This window comes from Ambystoma mexicanum, chromosome 6q, assembly GCF_040938575.1.
Source record: "Ambystoma mexicanum isolate Mex_15411 chromosome 6q, UKY_AmexF1_1, whole genome shotgun sequence".
NCBI classification, from domain to species: Eukaryota; Metazoa; Chordata; class Amphibia; order Caudata; family Ambystomatidae; genus Ambystoma; species Ambystoma mexicanum.
In genome coordinates this window covers 1362307200-1362328843 of record NC_090937.1, presented here as the reverse complement: position 1 = coordinate 1362328843, position 21644 = coordinate 1362307200, and the positions used below count along the sequence as shown (strand labels likewise).

General features: G+C 50.3%; 1 protein-coding gene across 2 annotated transcripts in view; it reads left to right on the top strand.

Moving 5' to 3' along the window:
- The window catches only part of JAKMIP1 (janus kinase and microtubule interacting protein 1), a 3487328-nt gene that overhangs the window by 1261408 nt on the left and 2204276 nt on the right, over nt 1-21644 (top strand). For both annotated transcript variants that reach the window (XM_069631978.1, XM_069631979.1), the window contains exon 7: nt 730-939. In XM_069631978.1, the coding sequence (XP_069488079.1) occupies nt 730-939 (210 nt within the window). The remainder of the gene's footprint in view (nt 1-729; nt 940-21644) is intronic.

The following is a 21644-nucleotide window of genomic DNA, read 5'->3' as shown; positions in this document are numbered from 1 at the left end:
CTGCAGGCAATTTCCACAGTTAATCCTCATATCTGAAATTACATGGCAAGTGCATGTAACTTTTCCATTTTTCAAATTGTTAGAGACATTTTCAGCTTGCAAATAGCTATTTACCATCAAATAAATTGCAGTTTGTCTCTGTTTATTTATGTTGTGCCGGCCCCACACATATACATATTACCACCCAAGGTGTTTAAATACCTTCTGGTGCTGGTTCAGTGCCGAAACAAAAAAAGACTACCCATTTTCTTCCATTAGATGTGATTCAGTGGCACAATTGAGCAATGCTGATCAATAAGTGGCTTAGTGAGCTCAACATCATATGAGTAGGTCTGCTTGCATGCTGAGTCACATTTGTGAGACAAAAACAATTAAGTTAAGGACTGAGTTGCACTTCATTACACTCATGGAGGTTGATTTCAAGATAGAGTATGGACATTTTGCTTTGAAAGCAATGGATCATTATTCTAGATTTTCTCACAGACCGTTATATAACTAAGCAAATAAGCAGCATACGTATTTGAGTTTACACATTTAAAGAGACAGTCAAAATAAATATAGTCAAAAAGACAAATAAGAGGTCATTCTGCAAGGAAAAAGCATATAAATCAAGTGACAGAAATTGGAGATTAGCATTTTCAGGTAGGGCTGTATTGTATGTTAGAAAAGACCATAACTGATCAAAACAGTATTTACAATCTGAGTGTCATTTTGGCTTGTGTTTTACAGATGGATGAGATAAAAGGTAAAGACCGGATGATATTGGCTTTGGAAAGAGACCTGGGTGCCCAGGCAGGCCATACACAGAAGCTGCTCCTCCAGAAGGAAGCGCTGGATGAACAACTTGTCCAGGTGAAGGAGGCTGAACGCTATCACAGTAGCCCCAAGAAAGAACTTCCAGCTGGCATTACAGATATGACAGAATGGATGGTAAATGTGGTAAGCATGCAGATAACATATTCCCATGTATGTGAGACATCCATAAAACATATTAGGTACATGCTGATATCAAAATTAAATGTGTTCCTAGTCACAGATGATTTAGTAATTATATGGGGAGTTTCAATCTGGAGAGCTGTTGAAACAAACTAGTTATAAAATTGGATGCGAGTAGAAAAATAGAAAAACTAACATTTAATACTATAAATCAGTGTGATATGGTGGGCATGGTAAAATTATGAACTTGCATTCAAATATTGTTTAGTGCTGGATGGACCAAATTTAAAGAAGGATAATGAGTTAATGAAAGGTGCTAAGGCTCCCCACCAAACTCATAAAAGGGTTAAAGGTCTGGGGGCAAACATGCCCGGGCAAATATGCCACCAAACGTCCAGGAAGGTCCAAACACACTCTCGAAACCCTCACGAGCCCAGCATGAAATTGCACGCTAATGTAAAATTCTCCAAATCTATCTTGGAAACTTAACCTAATTACCATAACATGCTAGAACATCCGCCTCCTCCCTTTGGTCCACCTATCAAAACTATCATGCACTGTTAGGTAAGATTTCCACAGGGCTGGTAAATCTTCCTTGCCTGGTTCAACTCCAGAACTTTTTGCTTTTCTAGTGAGATATTTTCCATTAATACCTCAGTGAGTGGGAACCTTTTTCCACACTCACCTGTCTTTAACTCTTTTTATGGGTGTCATTTTTTAGACTCTCCATAGTGTCTTTTTAAAGTTATCATGTCTAACAACTTATTGGCAAGAAGTGCCTGTTGTTGCTGGGTTGCCCTAGGGGCTCCCCATTTAACTTTCTTGTGCTAACCTTGAGTGAACTACAGTTCCCAAGGGTAGAAAGGATCTTTGGATCCCTTTTATATTTACTTCTGTGAAACCAGCACACCCCACCTTATGTGGAGTGCTGGGGAGATACAATGTATCCCCTTTCACATTTAAACTGTAACAATTCTGTTACAGTGACAAGCTTACCTTTAATGGCTGGTGGCAGTGATACCTTTTAATAATTTGGTGCACCTTTACCGCGTGCTGTAATCACAGCTGCAGTAAAGGCACCTAAGGGTGCTCATTTTTACCAAAATGGCCCCTGTCTTCTTTTTCTGCCATTTTAGTGTTTCTTGTCGTTTCTTGTTCCTTCCCCTGACATCCAGGGCGGGAAAATCCTTTGTTTGAGTTTTGTCTTTGGCGGGAGTCCCCTGGACACCCCGCCCAGGCTCCAGTCAGTCTGTAAGCACAGGAAGTGGGGGAGGGGTCCCAAACTTCCCCCTCCTTTGTCTTAGGTCTTCCTTCAACTGGGCCAAATCCCAGTGGGGGGTTGGCTGTCCTGATTTGACAGCCAAACGCCCCTTTCTTGTAAAATGCGGGGAGAGAATGCAGAGGTTGGGTTGCAGTTCCTGATAAATACTGGAAACCGGGAAGCTGAAGTCATGTCGACCACTGGAACCGAAAACCGAAGAGGATGACGAAGGAAAAGCAGCGGGAATGATTTCCAGCGGCCGGAGAGCCTGCTTTGTAACCGGAGCCTGCTGCAGCCCTTCCTTCCGATCGACCTGGGGTCTCCGAAAACGACGACCCGAACCCAGAGCCTGGTGAGACCCACTAGACTCAAGACGACCTGCATTTTGAGCCATCCCACGGGTTGCTGCGACCTTGCGTTCTTGCAATACCCCAATACCCTGGGACCTCCTGCCACTGTGCGGTGCATGGTCTTCCGAATTCCGAATCCCGCTGAAACTTCGTGGGCATCTTGGTCTATCTCCAGAGACACGAATCGAGTCCAAAATGTCCCCTCACAAGAGTGCTGGACCCTTTAAACGACGAGAATTCAACCGCGATTTTCTGTCTTCTTCTGTGCTCCTTGAAAAGGCGCCAAACCCGCGGAACCGCATTCAGCCGCGAGAGAAATCTTGCCTAGAGCCTTCTTCATCGAACCCTGCTGCAAAGTCCCTTCTGAGGTCTTGTGTTCCGTCTCCAGGACAAGGAATCCAGTGCCCGGGTATCTGGCTGCAGTCCCTGAAGTTCTCCTGCTGCAATCTCTTCTTCATTGCTGAGGTACTGTGTTGGCTTGGGTATATACTTACCTTAAGCCTGTTGGGATTTCTGTGTAGTCCTGGGGTGTTTTCTGTGATGGGGAGGTCCCTCGTCCAGTACACCCAGTCCCACTGCTAGAATCCTGCTGGGGTGCCTTCTGTGAAGCCCCTGGACCCTCTTCTAACCCTAGAAGTAAAGTACTCACTTGTTTGCCCAGTTTTCCTAAGGAAACTCTGGCTTTTGCTACTAAAGAACTTATTCTAACACTGCCTGTTGGTCACTAGTCCTAGTGACCCCCCTTCTGCCACTGAGAACACTCATGCTCTAAGGGAAAAGACTTTGAAGGGATTGGGACTTCTGTCTAGAAAAGAAATCAAATGTTTTTACTTACTTGTAAAGAGTTGGTTGGTAACTGTAATTCTAAGAGTGAACAGTTACGAAAGTTCTTACTGATCTTGGATGTGTGATGCACTATTCTTAAAAGTATGGTTAACATCTTTCCTTCCTTAGCCACTGTTTTGCCAGTCTAAAAGAAAGTAGATGTGAAGGTATTTTACTCTCCTGTGATTAGGTTGTGCCTCTTTACAAAAGTAATGTGTTGGTTTCACCAGATTATTCCTGAAGGGTAATTGTATGAGTGTCCTCCAACTGTTGGTATCACCAGGTTAGTCCTGCTAGGATAACTGTATGAGTGTCCCCCAACTGGGTCTTGCTTCCCCTGACTTGCTGCTAGCCTGTCTTTAATAAGTCTACATTAGGTTGTTGCCTACCTAGAATATCTATTCAGTAAAGTGTGACATTGGGTTTTACTTTCCCCTTCATTGTGAAGTTAAAATAAGTGGGTTTTACTTACCTTGTGTTAGCTGTGTGCCATCCAAAACAAGTTACAAGAGTTATTGCTTACCTCAATCTGGGGTTCCATGACTTCCAAGGCATCTGTAATTGTATATTACATCCATTAGGTTTTGCTCACCTGGTATAACTGTTTGTTATGACAAAAGTAGTTATAGGTTTTTACTGCACCTAGAATAAGTGTTTCACTATTCCCCAAAAGTATATTGTCCAGTTGACTGTTTATGTGATTTGTTCCAAGAGTCACTGTACAACTGGAAGGGCCTACTGTCCTTGTATTACCAAAAGTAATCTAAAAGTAACCATTCGTCTTTTACTCCCAAAGAATAGGCTTGGCCTATACTAAATGTGTATAACAAGGTTTTGACTTCCCTAGAACTACTGTTAGGTGTTCCAAATAAGGTCTATACTTGGGTCTGTGTACTTTCAAGTATAGTGTTGTGTTTTATATTGTGATTTCATATAATGTTTCAATATTTACTTAACCCCTAGATTTATCTGGGCCTACTTGTATTTAAATAAATCCTTTATTTTTATAATACATAGTGTTTCAGTGTTTTTTTGGATCATTTGTATTACAATTTTCACTTGTACTGTATCTACTGCCCTCTCTCCCTCCTAAGATAAGCCTGGCTGCTCTGCCTACGCTACCATGTACTCAGGTGGTACAGTCTTATACTAAGAGTGGAGTCTTGTACTGCCTCAGTTGAATGGTTTTACTAGGCCCTTAACTGGACTTCAGAAAAACTGTCCTAACATGCACCCATGCTAACTTTCCTCCCCCACTGCACCCCTCTCACCATGTGTCCATCTATTGGCCTACATTTCTATCATCTCCAGCAGACTAAGGTACCCCTGGCGGGTAGGGGGTGGAGGGTACACCCGGGTAAAAAGGATGACCCAGAAGTTGTTACGTCCTGCTGATATCCCATTTATTAAAGAGGGCTTTGAATGTTCGTGTTCAGGGTTAGAAGGGTCGTCTCTTGGTATAGGGTCTAGTCGTGGGATATCTTCTCCGTGGTCTCTATCGCATAGTTTGGTGGTGAGCCTCAGTAGGCCATGGTGAAACTGCTTCCAGATTAACTGTCTGCCTCCTGCAAGAGAGAAGAGGACAGCACCATGAAGCATTCCTGGGCCTTTGTTTTATTGCTCTTCCCACATTCTCCTGCCCCATCCGTTGACCAAGATTTTCCGTCATCCCCTCTTCTCATTGAGGCTCCTTCCTTCATCTCTGGTGTGTTGTGGCTCATCCCCTTTCATAGGATTCCGGGCTCGGTCTCTCAAGTTGGTGTGCAGTGTTCCGTATCTGTCTGTAGCACTTTCCATGCTGGTGATGCATCTACCACGTTTAAATACAAGGTAAGCTGGGTCAGTGTTTACAGCCCGATCAGGCTCCTCTGAATTGGATGGCTGGAGTGTTTACATCAGCAGATATAATGGTGGAGCTTGTCAGCAGTCCTGTGCAAGGGGTGTGGTGTTCGGCAGCATCTAAGCCATTCACCTCAGCATCTTCACTCTCTCTCCTTTCTACCTCAATGTAGGGCTGTGGCATGTCTATGCATCCGTAGCACTGCTTCCTTATCACTGCTACTGCAATTATTTGTTTTGTCTGGGTGTAATCCTCTTACTAGGTCTTGTGTGCTCCACAGGGCCCTTCAGAGGGGTTATTTATTTATTTAATGTATTTTTACATTTATTAAGCACACCAAAACCCTCAGGCATCAAGGCACTGTTACAGCCAGTTGCACTCAATTATGATCAGGACGGAGCGTAGATATGCAAGAGTCAGGTGGCTTAGGTGAATAGCTCGGTTTTCAATGCCTTTCTGAAGGAGAAGTAGGATTGTTCCGCTCTTAGATGTGTTGGGAGAGAGTTCCATTGGTTAGCTGCCACCGACGGGAAGCCTGCATCCCTACTTTTTGCCCGTTTAGATTTGGGTTGGATGAGTCTGTGGGTGTATGCCCGTCTAACTGGTCTGGTGGGCTGGGCTTTCAAGAAACTTTGAGATAGGTAGAGCGAAGCCGAATTGGACAGGCATTTGTGAGGAATGGATAATGTTTTAAAGATAATTCTTTCCTTGACTGGCAGCCAGTGAGCGTTTCTTCTTGCTTCTGTTATGTGCTCTCTTTTGGGAATGTTGAGAGCCGCTCGGATAGCATTGTTCTGAATCACTTGAAGCTTGCGGATGTTGTTCGCCGATGTGCTGTGATGGCTCTTGCAATGGTGAGACAACTTTTTGGGGCTAGGAATGGTCTGGCGGCATGAATTAACTTTGTGAAGTAGGTGGCTGAAGTTGCAATGGCGTTGACCTGACGAGTCAGAAAGAGTGTAGAATCAACGTACACACCTAGGGTCTTCACCGATGCGGAGACAGGTATCCAAAGCATGTCAATGATGAAGTTGGCATATTGGAGGTCAAGTTTCTTTTATTACAGAAGGAGGCCCAACCAACAGGATTGCTGTCATTTAGTTATTTAGACAGAGGGCCTCATTATGACTCTGGCGGTAGCCGTGCCGGTAAATACCAGCATGGCTGCCGGCAGAGTCATGAATTTTCCGGCGCCCGGAAATTATGACTCCCCATTCCCATTTGAGTCCCATTGGACTCAGTGGGAATGGGGAGGACGATGCACCGGCACCATTCACGAATGGTGCCGGTTCATCCGTCAAGGTCTGTGAGCGGGTGCCATTCTGCTCGCCAGGTCAGACCTGAAAGGCACCCGCTCGCAGAACTTGTAGTTTGCCGGTCCGGAAACAACGATACCGGCACGCTTACTGGTACTGTTGTTTCCGGACCGGTAAACTTGTAATGAGGCCTAGAGTCTATTTGCTGCCATCCATGCTTGGATAGACAGGTAGATTGTGTTCAGAGCGTTAGAGTCTTCCATGTAGTTGCCGGTGAGAGGTAAAAGAATTTGAGTATCATCAGTGTAGTTTGTGTGGGAGATACCGATGGAGTCTAGGAGATTGCAGAGGGGTTTGGTGAATATATTGTATAGGGTGGGGACACAAAGGACCCTTGGGGCACACCACATGAGATCGAGGAGGAAGGGGCACAGGCAACTTCCAAGAAAACTCTGATTGATCTGCCTGCCAGAATGGATTCTTCCCAGGACGTGGCTTCAGGTGAGAAGTTTGCGGCCAATGTTAGGTGGTGGCAGAGAATTTTTGGTCAAAGGCGGTAGAGGGATCTAATAGGAGAATGAGGGCAGGCTTGCCTTCATTTTTAATTGCCTCAAGTTGTTTTTTGATGTCCAACAGGGCTGATTCTGTTCCATGACCTGGTCGGAAGCCTGACTGGCTTAGTCCTAAGATGTGGTTGATTTCAAGATAATGTTGGATTTGGGTATAGGCTGCCCTTTATAGGATTTTTTGCAAGAATGGGTCAGTAGTGATGGGGCAGTAGTTGCTGGGGATTGCCGGGTCTAGCGTAGGTTTCTTGATCTATGAGTTAACCCAGTCTTCCTTCAGGGAGGCGGGAACTATGCTTGAAGAGAAAGAGGCATTGATGAAGCTGGTCATTAAGGAAATGAGAGCTTGAGTACAGTCCTTGATGATAGGGGCTGGGCAAGGGTTACAGTACACCACTCCACACTCAAGGATAGGCACTCTGGAACTACTGGGTGGTTATTTGTCAAAGTATAAAAGACTGTAAACATAACATAAACAGTAAATGCTTTTGTGTTTTTCTTAGTGTGTGCCTTGCTTTCCTCTAGTTGCCTATCTAGAAACTGGAAGAAAAGCACACTTGACAAATCTTCAGTCTTTCATTTACTGTATACCATCTAATTACATGTGCATTTTGATGATACTGGTGAAATCAATAAATTATCATTAGTTGACTCCCTCATTTAGATCAGATTCCGTACATTTAACCTTAATTAGAAGTTTCACAGTGACACTGGCAAATGTACAACTTTAAAGGAGAGGCATAGTAAATATCTGCCTAAATTAGACTAAGCATGGCAAGCACAAAGGGTGTACTAGGGCTTGTTGGGCTTGCTGGGTTCCTCACCCCTAGCAAATTTAGAAAATAGTTGGGCCAAATGGTGCACTTTAAAGCACACTTTTCCAAGAAAAGGAATTGATTAAAAATAAACATATTTATAGACTTTTCTAAATCGTAAACACATAAGATATCCCAATACTTCAGATGCCAGGTCTGCCACAGATTACAGGAACATTTCCCTGCAGCAGTAAATAATATTTTTGACAGATAAACTGTACATTGCGACGAGAGAGATCACTCAAGGCACGTATACCAGTTCATTAACTTATTATACTAAAGTTAGGGTTGGGGTTGGAGGAGAAATGTTTGTGTGACGAAGTCCAATGGCTGTGTTTACTAGTTTCTCCAGCATGGGGTCTGGCATGGATTCACATGCTCATGAATATTCCCCGTCGTCAGGCTGGGAATCCTCGGTAAAGAAAAAATCAATATCAGTTTCGTTTCTGATCTGTCTTTCTTAGTAGTAACCAATCACCGATCTCTGGGTCATACTGCCCCCAGCCAATGACTGCCCTCTCCCTAAGCCCCGCCTCTGGCAGCCATCCTCAGATTTTTACCGCACGTTCAAGTGTTGGGAGTCCTCGTGCTGTAGCTCTCGAGTAGCATGCTTCTCCTTTTAATGGACTGTTGTGCTGAGCAACTTCCATGGGAGGGATTAACTCACCCCTAAATCTCACATCAAAACTGCAAACAATCCCAAGAGGTGGGGCAAAAAAAGCCACTGGCAGGTGACATATTTGACCGAGTCTACTAACGCCAGAGGAGTGTTTGGAGGAATCACTAGGACCTTGAGGACTTTGGCATAAGGCTGTAGGCACCTGAAGAAGGGTCTCATTTGTGGACCGGTGGCAAACAGTCCAGAAGGTGCTGGAATGGGTGACATGAGGCCAGAGGACCTAGGAGGCAGCAGAGAGGGGGATCGAGGAAGCTAGGCTGAGAAGGAGAAAGGCTAGAGGAAAGATAAAGGGGGCAAGGCAGAGAGACCCAGGAGGATGAAGAGAAAAATACCCAGGGGGCTGAGGAGGTAGAGACATAGGGGGCTTGAGAGAGATAAGCTCAAGGGGCTGGTGAGGGATAGACCCAAGGGGATGGGGAAGAGAGACCCAGGAGGCTGTGGACAGAAAGAGCCAGAGGGTTGAGAAGAGAGACATCCAGGAGGCAGCAGAGAGGAAGATCATGGAGGATGTTTAGAGGAAGAGCCAGGAGGCAGCGGAGAGGTAGACCCAAGAGGTTGAGTTGGAAGAGAGAAAGACCCAAGATTATGGAGGAAGAGAGATACCAAGGAAGCAGTGTCTTGTTAAGGGTCAGAAGGACGCATACTCTTGGAGGACATTTCAACTTGTCTTTATTAAAGAAATATGAATAAGACTTATCTTTCCATATCGCTGTGGAGTGTTCTGTACCTACTTTACTAATTCGTAACTTGTCAGTCGTCTCTGAATGTCCAAAAAGAATAAGTTCACCATCCAAAGAAAAAAACGAATACTATCTGACCCTATCACTTATACCTATCACTTATGCTTTCTGCACTTGTCTTATTTTGTAAAGAACTTCTTCTTAATATACAATTTTTCAATAGTCTTTGGCGACTCTTCTTATCATTTTGTGTAGCTCTTTACTCAGGTTGGTATATTTACTTTCCAATTTAGGAGTGTCTTTCCATGACTCAGATTGATTTTACTCCTACGTCCCGTCCCCTTTCCTCCATACTTATGGGACATCTCTCCGTCCTATGGGACGGGACCGGAGCACTTTGTAAAAAGCATCCAAAAATGTTTTGCAAAAATGTGTCCTTCCTCTCTTTTTTGCACGGGGCCCGGCACACGGCCGTAATCCCGCCCACCTTGGCTCCGCCCCGCGCATCACCCACCAGTCCTTTTCTCAGCTCGTTCGGGACTGGACGCACTTGCATCCTCGGAAGGTTTTCTTCCCTTTTTTCCTCTCTGGCTCTCGCTAGCGATCGTGTATTAGTCTGTCTATGTCGTTCAAACTTGACGTCTCAGACTGTTCATCGTGTCACCGTTGTTTCGTGAGGGCGGATCCCCATCCTCTTTGCTTAGAGTGCTTGGGTCTGGATCACCGTTGGGATTCCTGTTTTTACTGCGACTGCCTTTCGGTCCGGGCACTTCAACGTCGGTGGGAGGAGGTGTTCCGACAAACTCCTCCTTCGCATTTTCAGGCGTTCATCGACGAGAAGAAAAAGCACCCGGTAAGTTCTTTACTTTTCAGAGCACCTCGGCCGGGGATACCTTTCCAGGTTCCTCTCGGGCCGGGAGGGGCGTTGATCGCTCTGTCACCGGGGTTCGCCCTGAGGTGCCAGTTGGGCCTAATAATTATACCGTAGTTTTCTCCGAGGGTCTCCGTAAGGGGCCTGTGGATACCGGAGTACGCTCCGAGGCCCCTCCTGTGGGGTCTGCTTGTAGACCCAGTTCTACTGAGTCGTGGGGTACCGGAGCTAGCTCTGAGGAGACCAGGGTGCGCCCCGAGGCCTTGGGTGGGCTTGCTTTCACCGAACAGATGTTCGAGGCCCGCGCAGATGAGGCTTTTACCGGACCCGGGTCCGAGGTCCCTCATCCAGAGGCTAAAGCTACAAACCGTTCTATGAGGCCTGGCAAGGCCTTGTCGGTGAAAGCTGTTTCTCACTGTTCCCGCTCTTGCGGCAACACCAGACCTGTTGAGGGGGCAAAGAAGCAAAGTTCTTCTTTTACCGGCAGTGCCGAGGTCCTTCCTTCAAAGGCTAATTTGGTGGTTGGTATGTCACAAAAACATTCCAGGCCTCACAGTACCGGCTCTGCCGAGGTCCCTTATGTTAAGGCTAAAGTTAAGACCCCTGATCCATCGATGGGGACCCCTGCCTCACTTCCTCACATGCCGCAGTTCCCCTCAGATGAGGACAAAATGGCGCCCGTTCCCGCCGCGATCGCGGCGGCCATTTTGGGTGCTATCCCTACAACTACGCCATCGGCCTCAGGTGTAGGGCTTGGTCCCTTGGCTGAACATAGAGTTCCTTGTGCGCATCCTTATGGGCCAGTTTACGACTGGAACGCTTGGATGCCTCTTCCGCACAGTGTTTCGTTGCCTGCAGGGTCGGCACCTTTGATTTACGTGAATACGTCGGTGGAGGGGCCAGTGTGGCACCCTTCCCCGTTACCTCCCTGAATTTGTCCACCTCATGAGAGGCCTCCTCAGGTTCCGAAACAGTCGCCGGAGGACGCTTTTTTCGGTAAATTTCAGACGCTCATGCATACCGACCCCATGAGGGAGTATTTCAAAGGGCTTTTTAGGGAGATATGTCCGCCCGCGCCTCCGGCCCCACCCGTTCCTCCGGTGGTTCCGCCCGTGCCTCCATTTGCCTACGGTGCCTTCCCCGACTCTTCCGCCTTTGCCTCCATTGTCCCATGTGGACAAGGCAGCGCCTGACACGGCTCAGCAGGATCCTGACCTGTCGGATGACGCGCAAGGCGATCAGGACAGCGAGGACCTTCCCCACTCTATCGGAGCTTTTCATGACCGGGTACTGGACATGATGAACTTCTTAGATGTTCCAGTGCCCGAGGCACCTGCTCCGCAGGAGGGCGTGCTTTCTGGGGCGTTCACCCTGTCTCCCTTGGAGCGTACCGGCCTGTTCTTGCAGAAGGACGTTCTGGCCAAGGTCCGCAGAGTTTGGGAAAAGCCACACTCTGGACTTTTTGTCAATAAGAAAATTGATGCGAGATACAGGCTGCATTCTTCGGAAGAGGTGTCCCTGTCGTCTTGTCCGCTCCCTCCTCCACAGTAGTGGCTGTGGCCACTTTGCAGTCCAGGCCTGCAGCATCCTCTTCCACGACGGCTACTCAGGTTCTGGGAAAGGAGGACAAGCTCCTCGACTTTCTCGGGAGGAAAATCTTCGCCAACTCGGCCTTGCAGCTCAGGCAGGCCAACGCTGAATTGATATTAGCGGGAGCTAACATGCAGATGTGGAAAGGTCTGTCGGAGTTTGAGGAGTTTATCCCGGTCGAGAAGCTGGAAGATTTTAAAGGAGGCCTATCCGATGCCAGGGTCTTGGCCCAGGATCTCCTGGAGGCTGCGGCTCATCACGTAGACACCTGGCTCGGGGCCTTATGTTGGGGGTTGATACCTCACGGCAAGCGTGGCTGCATGCAAGCGTGGCTGCATGCAAGCGTGGCTGCATGCAACTAAATTCTCAAAAGAAGTGCAGGACAAGGTGTTGGACCTTCCGTTCGATGGGAAGGAGCTCTTTCATTCTACAACAGATGTAGAGCTCACCAAGACGAAGGATAGCGCTCAGACAGCTAAGTCCTTGTCTGTCCTGGTTAAGGCTCCTTTCAAAACCCAGAGACAGTTGTCACAAAGTCGACCTTCCTCTGGCTTTAGGGGCTTCCTCGACCGGAAATCTCGCAGAGTGGATACCCCTGCAGGGAACAACCGCCGTAGGGAACAACGGACGCGGTTTTTCTCCCGCTCCTCAGCCTCCTCCTCAGGTTCAGGTGGCACCGCCACCGATAAACCTACTAAATGAGGGTTTTCCGCGCTCACACGAGACCCCGGTGGGAGGACGCATTGTGTCTCATTGGGAGGCGTGGCAGACCATCACAGAAGACAGATGGGTCTTGTCAGTCGCTCGGGCGGGCTTCCGCTTACCTCTACCCCCTGCCCCACACCTCAACCCTCCTTTTCAGCTGTCAGGCTCGCCCTCCCTCAAAGCCGAGTTTCAGAAACTTCTGCACCTCAGAGCTGTGGAATCCGTTCCCCTTGGGGAGCGAGGGGAGGGCTTCTACTCCCGGCTGTTTACGGTGCCCAAACCCAACCAGGCTGGTCTGCGCACCATCCTAGACCTTTCCCAGTTCAATCTTTTTCTACCGCTAGAGAAATTCAAGATGATCACGCCCATCCAGATACGTTGCTCCTTGCAGATGGGCGATTGGCTCAGCATGGTGGATGTTAGGAAAGATTTCATATTGTATGTAATTTTCCCTCCATGTGGCAACCCCCAAACTTTTTGCCGCTGTTTTATACCCTGATCTAGACTTTGCCAGAGTAGCGCAGCCTTCCGCCGAACTCTTCTGGGCTTTCGATCAATTCTTATGTGGAAACTGACATGCCCTTAAAACAGTCAGTACTGGGAGACTTCGTTTCCCTTAGTCCTTTCCTCATGTTGCAACTTTTGTGCAACATGACACAAGAGTGCATTGTAACTTACTTTACCGCGCTCTTGGGTCTCTAGTCATTCCAAAGTCCCTAGCAACCTCTCGCTGGACTCATTATTAACTGTGCAAGTGTGTCACGGACAGGACTGGTGGCAGCTATCGTTTCTCTTGTGTTTTGAACCCTTTTTTGCCATGTTATCCGCGCTTCCCGTGTTTGGCACGAATATGTGGCTTGGCTCCCAAAATGGCCATGTCACGAGGTTCTTTGTCCTGTCCACTGACCGTCTTGCCCCTTCACCTTCCCCAGGTCGAGCCGATCCGGGTCAGTCCTTATTTGGTCATGCACTTTCCCGCGAAACCCCAAAGCTTTAGCAGGCTTCTGCATGCCTTGTGTGTGCCTCCAGGATGTGGGCTGGGATGTCTGTTCCCAATACACATCCTGGGGGCCAGAGAGTCTGGAGTGTCCTGAATGCCTGGGACCACCGTGGTCCGTGATAGGTCCACGTATGGTGTGAGTGTTTGTGAGCAGATCTCCCATTGGGTCCTCTCCGTTTTGGCGCGAAGGGAACTTTGGATAAGAGGAGGCTGAAAACACCACTACCATGCTGATCTCCTGAGTTCACACCGAACAAGGGACAAGGAGCCAAGTATCCTGCAACAAGAAGCTGAGTGGAGGAACCGCTGGTGACCCGCTGAAGGTTTGGCACCCTGAGCTGCTGTCGTCCTGCGAGACCCCTCTGCATCTGATCGTCCTAGAAGGTCTGCGGAGGCTCTTCGACCCATTGGAATAGTGGGATCAACTATTCCCGGCACCTTCATCAAACCCTGCAAGTAAGCCTCTTCGGAAGTGTCCCTGGGCCAACCAGTGGGCTGACTAGCTTACGCAGGACTCTTTGCTCTGTCACCATTGCCGTTTCGGGGAAGCCCTCGAAACATGGTCTACTGCTTGCTCTATGTCCACGGCACCCTCACACCAAATTTCATACACTTGGCATTCCCAGGTCTGAAGTGAGACGAGTGCGCTCGGACCAGAGTAAACGCGGTTGCCGTGTTGCCCTGCTCCGGTAACAGCCTGTGCACGTCCGCTGCATTTGGGACACCCTCGACCCTGCATCCTGCTACACAGAATCTACACGGTGTCAAGACGTCCTGATCATCGCAGCTGAACCTGCCAGCAACGTGAACTGAACTGGAGAAGTCTGGATCTGCCTGCGTCGGGGACCGGTGAGTAGTCCATACCCCAACCGGTGGCCCCTCGTGCAGGAGCCCGTTTCTTTTCTACCGCTGTTGCGAAATAGCGACTCTATCCCGCACTCTCACCCTGCCTCTGCCCACAAGTGGAGGCCTTGCTTGAGTAGTGGGGACTTGTTCTTCATCGCGTCATTCACCTTCCTGAACTGCCTGAGACCCTTGAAGAGACCCTACTTTTACGCTCACCTGGCTCCCACAGGGGTGTCGATCTGAACTGGACAGCTGCGGTTTCCACCAATGTGACGCGTAGTGCCGAGATGACGGACTGGACTGGCCCACCTAGCTTTGTTTGCTTGGCCCGTAGGAATATTCTTCTGCAAATGGAGAAAGGGAATTAAAGGAATGGTTCGGTCAACATTTTCTATTGCCCCTACGGGTCGGCCATGTGTTTTTAAGCCTAAGTCGCTCGATTTTAGAAAAATTTCCTATGGACCTTACCCGAGTTTTCGTCCATTAAACGCACGCGAAAACAGGCACCAGGGAGCCGCCATTTTGTTATAATCCTATCACTAGCCGCATCGCCCTGGCTGACCTGCTTTTGCGGCACTAAATCATATCCCCCGCCCCTGAGCCTGACATTATCAAAACATTCATATTCCCCGCCTCTCTCCGTGACGTTACTGTGCTGCGTAGGCAAACGCGCCCAGTCGTCTTCTACGCGACTTCACACAGAACCCAGAAACCAACACAGATCAGCTCACAACACAGCGCGCCACAATTCGGAATATGAAACTGTACTTTAAAATCAAACAGCAACACGGTAAATTTGGTAAAGTACATTTATTTGACATTAAATGTTTATAGAATATTCAGCAATTGCCATATGAACTCTGAAAGTCATTTATTTTATCTCTATCCGCAAATCCGTAAAATGTTATCGTGAGTCACGCGCTGTTACTTTATGGTACACAGGGTGTTGGTTTTTCGTTCAAAGAATCACTTTTGTCGCATGTTGAACCGCAAGGCTGTTCCATCAAGTAGGCACTAGGCCAGCGTAAAGGGTGATATGTTGCTTCTAGCCGCTAGTACGGCTTAAGGGCATATGGGCCCTTGGCGATCGTCCCATAAGATCATCAGAATGGTGCAGTTGTTTACATTAAGCTGCAGCTGGCGGCTGAAGAAACCGTCTGCCGGTGTCTGAAACTGGTGGCAGTGGCAAAAGGGAAGTATATACCTGTTTTGAAAACATAAAATTTATAATTAGTCTCGCCAGCCGATCTTTATTAATATTATTCATTTTATTTATTACGGCCGAGTTGAAACTATTTGCTTTCAAGAATAGTGCAATGGAGTATGTTAGGCTCTAAAACCAATGCGAAAACTAACGAAATAAATCGAAGTTAGTACACAATGAGAAACGACTTTTTGTCTACATGCGTGTGGAATGTGGACCGGCATGCCCATGTGCCCGCTACAAGGACGATCCCACAAACGTTTTCAAAGCTCTTTATTCATTAATTTATTCATGCATCCATTCATTAATTCTTCATTCCGGTATAAAAGCGTCAAAATAGTTACTTACATTATATTTGCAATTTCCATTGTGTCTTTGCGTAATGCAGTCCGTAAATCCCACTGTGTTCTTGACAACGATTTTTCGTATACTGAACTAACATGAAACTCGGTCTAGTTTAAGAATGTTCTGCCTATTGTCTCTTACGTTATTGCACCCCCCAACCCCCGCTTCAAATGAAGTTCTTTCGGCATGGTCCCTGTCTCTCAAGGTCAAAAAACAATAGAACCTTATACTGCCAGTGCGAGTTGTGGGCCTCTTCAGGGCGCGAGCTGAAAATCAAAGCCGCTGACCTTCACTAGAAATGAGCATACATTCTCCAGCATGGGGTTTGGCATGGATTCACATGCTCATGAATATTCCCCGTCGTCAGGCTGGGAATCCTCGGTAAAGAAAAAACCAGTATCTGTTTCGTTTCTGATCTGCCTTTCGTAGTAGTAACCAATCACTGATCTCTGCGTCATACTGACCACAGCCAATGACTGCCCTCTACCTAAGCCCCGCCTCTGGCATCCATCTTCAGATTTTTACCGCACGTTCATGTGTTGGGATCCTTGTGCTATTGCTCTCGAGCGTTAGTGCTATTTTTTCACGTTTTTTCTCAAAAACTTCGTTTTTTCGGTCAAAAGAGCCTCGAGCTCCACCGACTCTCCATCCGATCAACAGGGACCCGTGTCGGATTCGTCTACGCCCCTCAAGGGTGAAGATTTCGTCGAGCTATGCTTTTGGAGGACTCCAGAAGTTTCTCAGGCCCATCTCGGACATGGCCCAGGAGAAGGGAAGCTCGACGCCCGGAAAGCTGTTCAGGGTCTGCCCTGGATGCCAGCTGCAGAATGTCTTTAAGGAAGACGAACACTCCTTTTGTCTTTACTGCCTACATGAGGACAAGACGCACGTGGAGAAGGACTGCGCGTTTTGCGGCAACATGTCGGAGCGGACCATGAAGGACCGCCATCAACGTCTCGCCAACTGGCTGGAAGGGAAGAGCCCGTCCGGCGAGAAGAAGAGGAAGAAATCCGAGCGGTCTTCTAAGACCTTTGAGGACGCCCCGGCGACGGGGGTCCAACACAAGGACAAGCACCGCGAGTCCGCTGGCACCGGGAGCGCCGAATGGTCGGGCTCTACGGGCGCCAGGCAGGGCGCACCCTCCCCGGCACCATCAACCGCGAGCCAACGCTCTGGGTCGGGTAAGAGGAAGGCCGAGCATCCGGCGAAGCTCCTGGAGAGGCCCCGGTCGAGCTCGAAGGCCCCATCGGAGGGGGAGCGAGGCAGTGTCCCCCCCCTCAAGGAGAAGGCGGTGAGCGCACCTAAGGTGGTGAAAGCCTTAATCCATCCGGCCAATGCCTCTATCGAGACAGTCGCGGCGGCCCTGGCTCAGCCTGTGGAGGCTACACCAGTGGTGGCGACCTCGGGGCTCAGAGTCTCCCTGCCTCCGCGGAGGGAGTCCTCTTTTATGCCCATCGACAGGACCCCCGTGAAACCTCCGGCGGAGAAGAAGGGGGGGCAGGGGGTCGTCGTGGATTCGGCCTCAACCTCTGAGGAAGAGCTGATCGAGGTCTTAAGCCACGGCCTTGGCGTGGAAGAAGACCAGCCCGTCGGGAGGGATCCCGACGCAGGAGACGGCGATATCGTCGAGGGTGCCGACGGGGCCCCTGACCGCCCGTCGGACTCCCCTCTGCCAGCGCCGCAAGACAACTCGGCAGCCATTTTGTTGGCTATACAGTCCTTATGCTCAGAGATAAGGACGAGACTACCGTTACCACCCGCGGAGGAGCCACTCCCGTCGGGGGACCCAGAACCAGGACCTTCTGGCAGCCCTCCCCCCAAGAAAAGAAGGATTCACCCTCCACCTCCTTTTCAGCCGTCGCGCCCCGTTCAGCCCTCCTCCCCGTCCACGACTCAAGGGGATGATACGAGGACTGACACGGCCGCGACGGGTACGGACGACGAGGTGTACGACGAGGATCTGCCGTCGTCACCTCCCACCCGGGCTTACCCGCCCGACGAGATTGGATCGTTTCACTCCATGATCGCCAGGGCATCCGAGCTCTTCCAGCTCTGCCCTGAGGAGAAGAAAAAGGAAGGTTTCCTTTATCAACGGCGCGAGGCCAAGAGGAAGACGGTCCTCTCGGTACCTCTACTGGACGATATTTGGGATGAGGGCCTCGCCCTCCTCAAGAACCCATCCACGACGCCGACTAGAAGAGACCGGTACGAGAAGAAGTACCGGGTCCCGGACGCAGCCCCCTTGTGCCTCCAGGCACAGCCTACCCCGGACTCTGTCGTCTCCGCGGCAGCCAGGAAGAAAGCGGGAGGGGGTGCGGCCTCCACGTCGACTTCCCCGCCGGACGGCGAGGGAAAGAAATTGGACACGATGGGGCGCAGAGTCATCTCGTCTGCAGCGACAACGATTAAGGCGGCCAACGTCTTGGCTATCGTAGCCCGCTACGACAGGGAGCTGTGGTACACACTGGCTCCCCTGCTGGACTTCCTACCGGACGACAAGAGGGCGGAGGCCCTGGAGATCCTGCAGGAAGGTGAGGTGGCGTCGGACCACGCCATCACGATTGCGACAGACTCTTTAGGACGAGTTCGATGGCGCCCTTCCTGAGCATCGCCTTTACCTCCAGGAGAAGCTGAGGGACGTGAAGCTCTTTCCTGGCCACAGGGGGGATGCGCGGGCACCTTCTTTGAACTATCAGTTCAGAGCCCTTCCCTTCGGACTACGGTCGGCACCCAGGGTATTCACCAAGTGCCTCGCACAAGTGGCGGCGCAGCTGCGCCGAGAGGGGATCCACGTTTACCCCTACCTGGACGACTGGCTCATCCGAGCCAAGACGAGGGAGCTCGCCGTGGAGCACACGGCAAGGACCGTCCAACTTCTCACGGACCTGGGATTCTCCGTGAACTACGCCAAGTCCCACCTGGTACCCGCGCAAGACGCACTGTTTCTGGGAGCGAAGCTCGACACAGTGTCCCTTCTGGCCTCTCCGTCGGAGGAAAGGACCAGGTCCATCCTGGGCAAGGTACAGCGGATGCTGGTTGCCGACGCGGCCAAGGTGAGGTCCATCAAGTCCCTCCTCGGAATGATGTCTTCTTGCATCTACCTCATTCCCCACTGCAGGCTCCGGATGCGCCCGTTGCAGGAGTTCCTGGACGCGCGCTGGATCCAAACGACGGGCAGCTTCGAGGAGAGGATCACACTCGACGAGAGTTTCCGACGAGCGATCCAGTGGTGGGGCACCCGCGCGCCTCTGACGGCGGGCATGGACTTCCAGACCCCAGGCCACCAGGAGACAGTGACCACGGATGCCTCCCTGGAAGGGTGGGGAGCGCACACCGAAAAACTGCACGCGAGAGGCCTTTGGCTCCCGACAGAGAAGTCCCTCCATATCAACGTCCTGGAGCTCCGTGCAGTGTTTTGGGCCCTCAGGTCCTTCCTTCCGCCCCTCAAGGGCAAGGTGGTGAGGATCTTCACCGACAACACCACCACCATGTTTTACATCAGGAAACAGGGCGGAACCAGGTCCCCAGCACTGTCCAAGGAGGCGCAGGACCTGTGGCATTGGGCCGTCGCCCAAGGATGTTTCTGGTGCCGTTTCATCTGGCAGGGATAAAAAACACCATCGCCGACTCACTCAGCAGGGAGCTGCGCTCGTGCCACGAGTGGGAACTACGGCAGGATCTAGTGGATCGCCTCTTCCGACGGTGGGGCACACCCCAGATCGACCTGCTCGCGACGGCGACGAACTCCAAGTGCCGGAGGTTCGCCAGCAGGTTTCCCCAGCCGAGGAGCATGGGCGATGCTTTCTCGTTCCCCTGGGAGGGCCTGTTCCTATACGCGTTCCCTCCATTGCCACTGCTGATCCGGCTCATCAACCAGCTCAAGAGGTCACGGTGCAGGATGATCCTCGTCGCACCTGCGTGGCCGAGGCAGATATGGTTCCCGGACCTTCTGGACTTGTCAGCGTCCCCGTCATTCAAGCTGCCAGTGGACGCGGATCTGCTCTCCAGGGAAGGAGGCGCCATCCTCCACCACGACCCGAAGTCGCTGAACTTGCAGGCCTGGCTCCTGCAGCGCTAGAGTTTGGAGGATACGACTTACCGGCCGACTGCAGAGAGGTTCTTGCAAAGGCCAGGGCGTCCTCGACTCTTAAATGCTACGGACACAAATGGAAGAGGTTCTCTGTCTGGTGCCACGCACAGAAGATTAACCCTCTAAGGATTACGGCTCCCCAAGTACTGCCGTACCTGTTGACGCTGGCCAAAGCTGGACTGGCACACGCGTCCATCAAGATTCATCTTGCTGCGATCTCCCGATACACCAGAACCACGGGGCGGACGTCCTTGTGGTCTCATGGTCTGGTGAAAGAGTTCATGAAGGGACTGTTCAGATCGTTCCCGCCGGTGAAGGCTCCGGCCCCGGCGTGGGAGCTCAACGTGGTGCTGACCAAGCTCATGGGACCTCCGTTCGAGCCTCTGCACTCGGCCCCGTTGAAGTTTCTGTCGTGGGAAACAGCGTTTCTTGTGGCCATCACCTCCGCACGATGGGTGGGAGAGATCCAGGCCCTTTCCTGCAAGGCCCCGTACTTGACTTTTCACGACACGAGGGTAGTGCTCAGGACGCACCCCCCCTTCATGCCCAAGGTGCCGTCGGACTTCCATCTCAACGAACCCTTGGTGTTACCTGTGTTCTTCCCATCGCCTTCGTCGCCGGCTGAGAGGACTTTGCACTCGCTGGATGTGGCTAGAGCGCTGAAGTTCTACGTGGACCGCACAAAGTGTTTTCGGAAGACGTCACAACTCTTTGTGAACTTTGGACCTGTCAATCAGGGGAAGGCTCTCTCGAAGGCTTCCATTTCCAGATGGCTCTCCGGCTGTATCATGTACTGTCATCGGTTGGCAAACCGACCGCTGCCTGGCCGTCCGAGAGCCCATTCCACCAGAGCGATCGCAGCTACCACGGCGTTCCTATCTGGTGTGCCCCTGCTGGACATATGCAGGGCTGCTACGTGGAGGTCGACGCACACCTTCACGAAATTCTACTGCGTCGATCGGGATTCCAGGGAGGAGTCCAGGGTCGGCCAAGCAGTGCTGCGCAACCTGTTCGCCTGAGGTGAGCCTGGTGAGGAGGTAAGATGCTTAATGTTGAGTTTGATGTAATGCTTAATGTTGAGCCTTTGCCACCTCCCGTGGTTGTGCATGTGTGTACTGCTATGTGTTCTTTATTCATGAGCATGTGAATCCATGCCAGACCCCATGCTGGTGAAGGAACAAGTTACTTACCTGTAACTGTTGTTCTCCAGCATGGGTCTGGCATGGATTCACATGCGAACCCTCCCGCCTACCCCTCTGCGGCTCTTCACTTGGTCATACTGCCACTTCACGTGCTTCCAAATCTGAAGATGGCTGCCAGAGGCGGGGCTTAGGTAGAGGGCAGTCATTGGCTGTGGTCAGTATGACGCAGAGATCAGTGATTGGTTACTACTACGAAAGACAGATCAGAAACGAAACTGATACTGGTTTTTTCTTTACCGAGGATTCCCAGCCTGACGACGGGGAATATTCATGAGCATGTGAATCCATGCCAGACCCATGCTGGAGAACAACAGTTACAGGTAAGTAACTTGTTCCTTCTTTCTTTGCAACATCCCGTAGTAAAGCAATCTGTGAGAACTTGAAGTTTCGAATCCATCTATGTAGCGCGCCTCAATGTGCAAATGCGAACTGGCTTCTCTCCCATCTGCAACGGCTCGGTTGGCGCTTTCTAAGGGCCCCAATTTTGTCCTCGTTGTCTGCGAGCTTTGAAGCCCCAAAGAACCATAACTATTGAGACTTTTAATTTTTTGGGGAAGAACAGGGAAAGTATAAAGTACCCGAG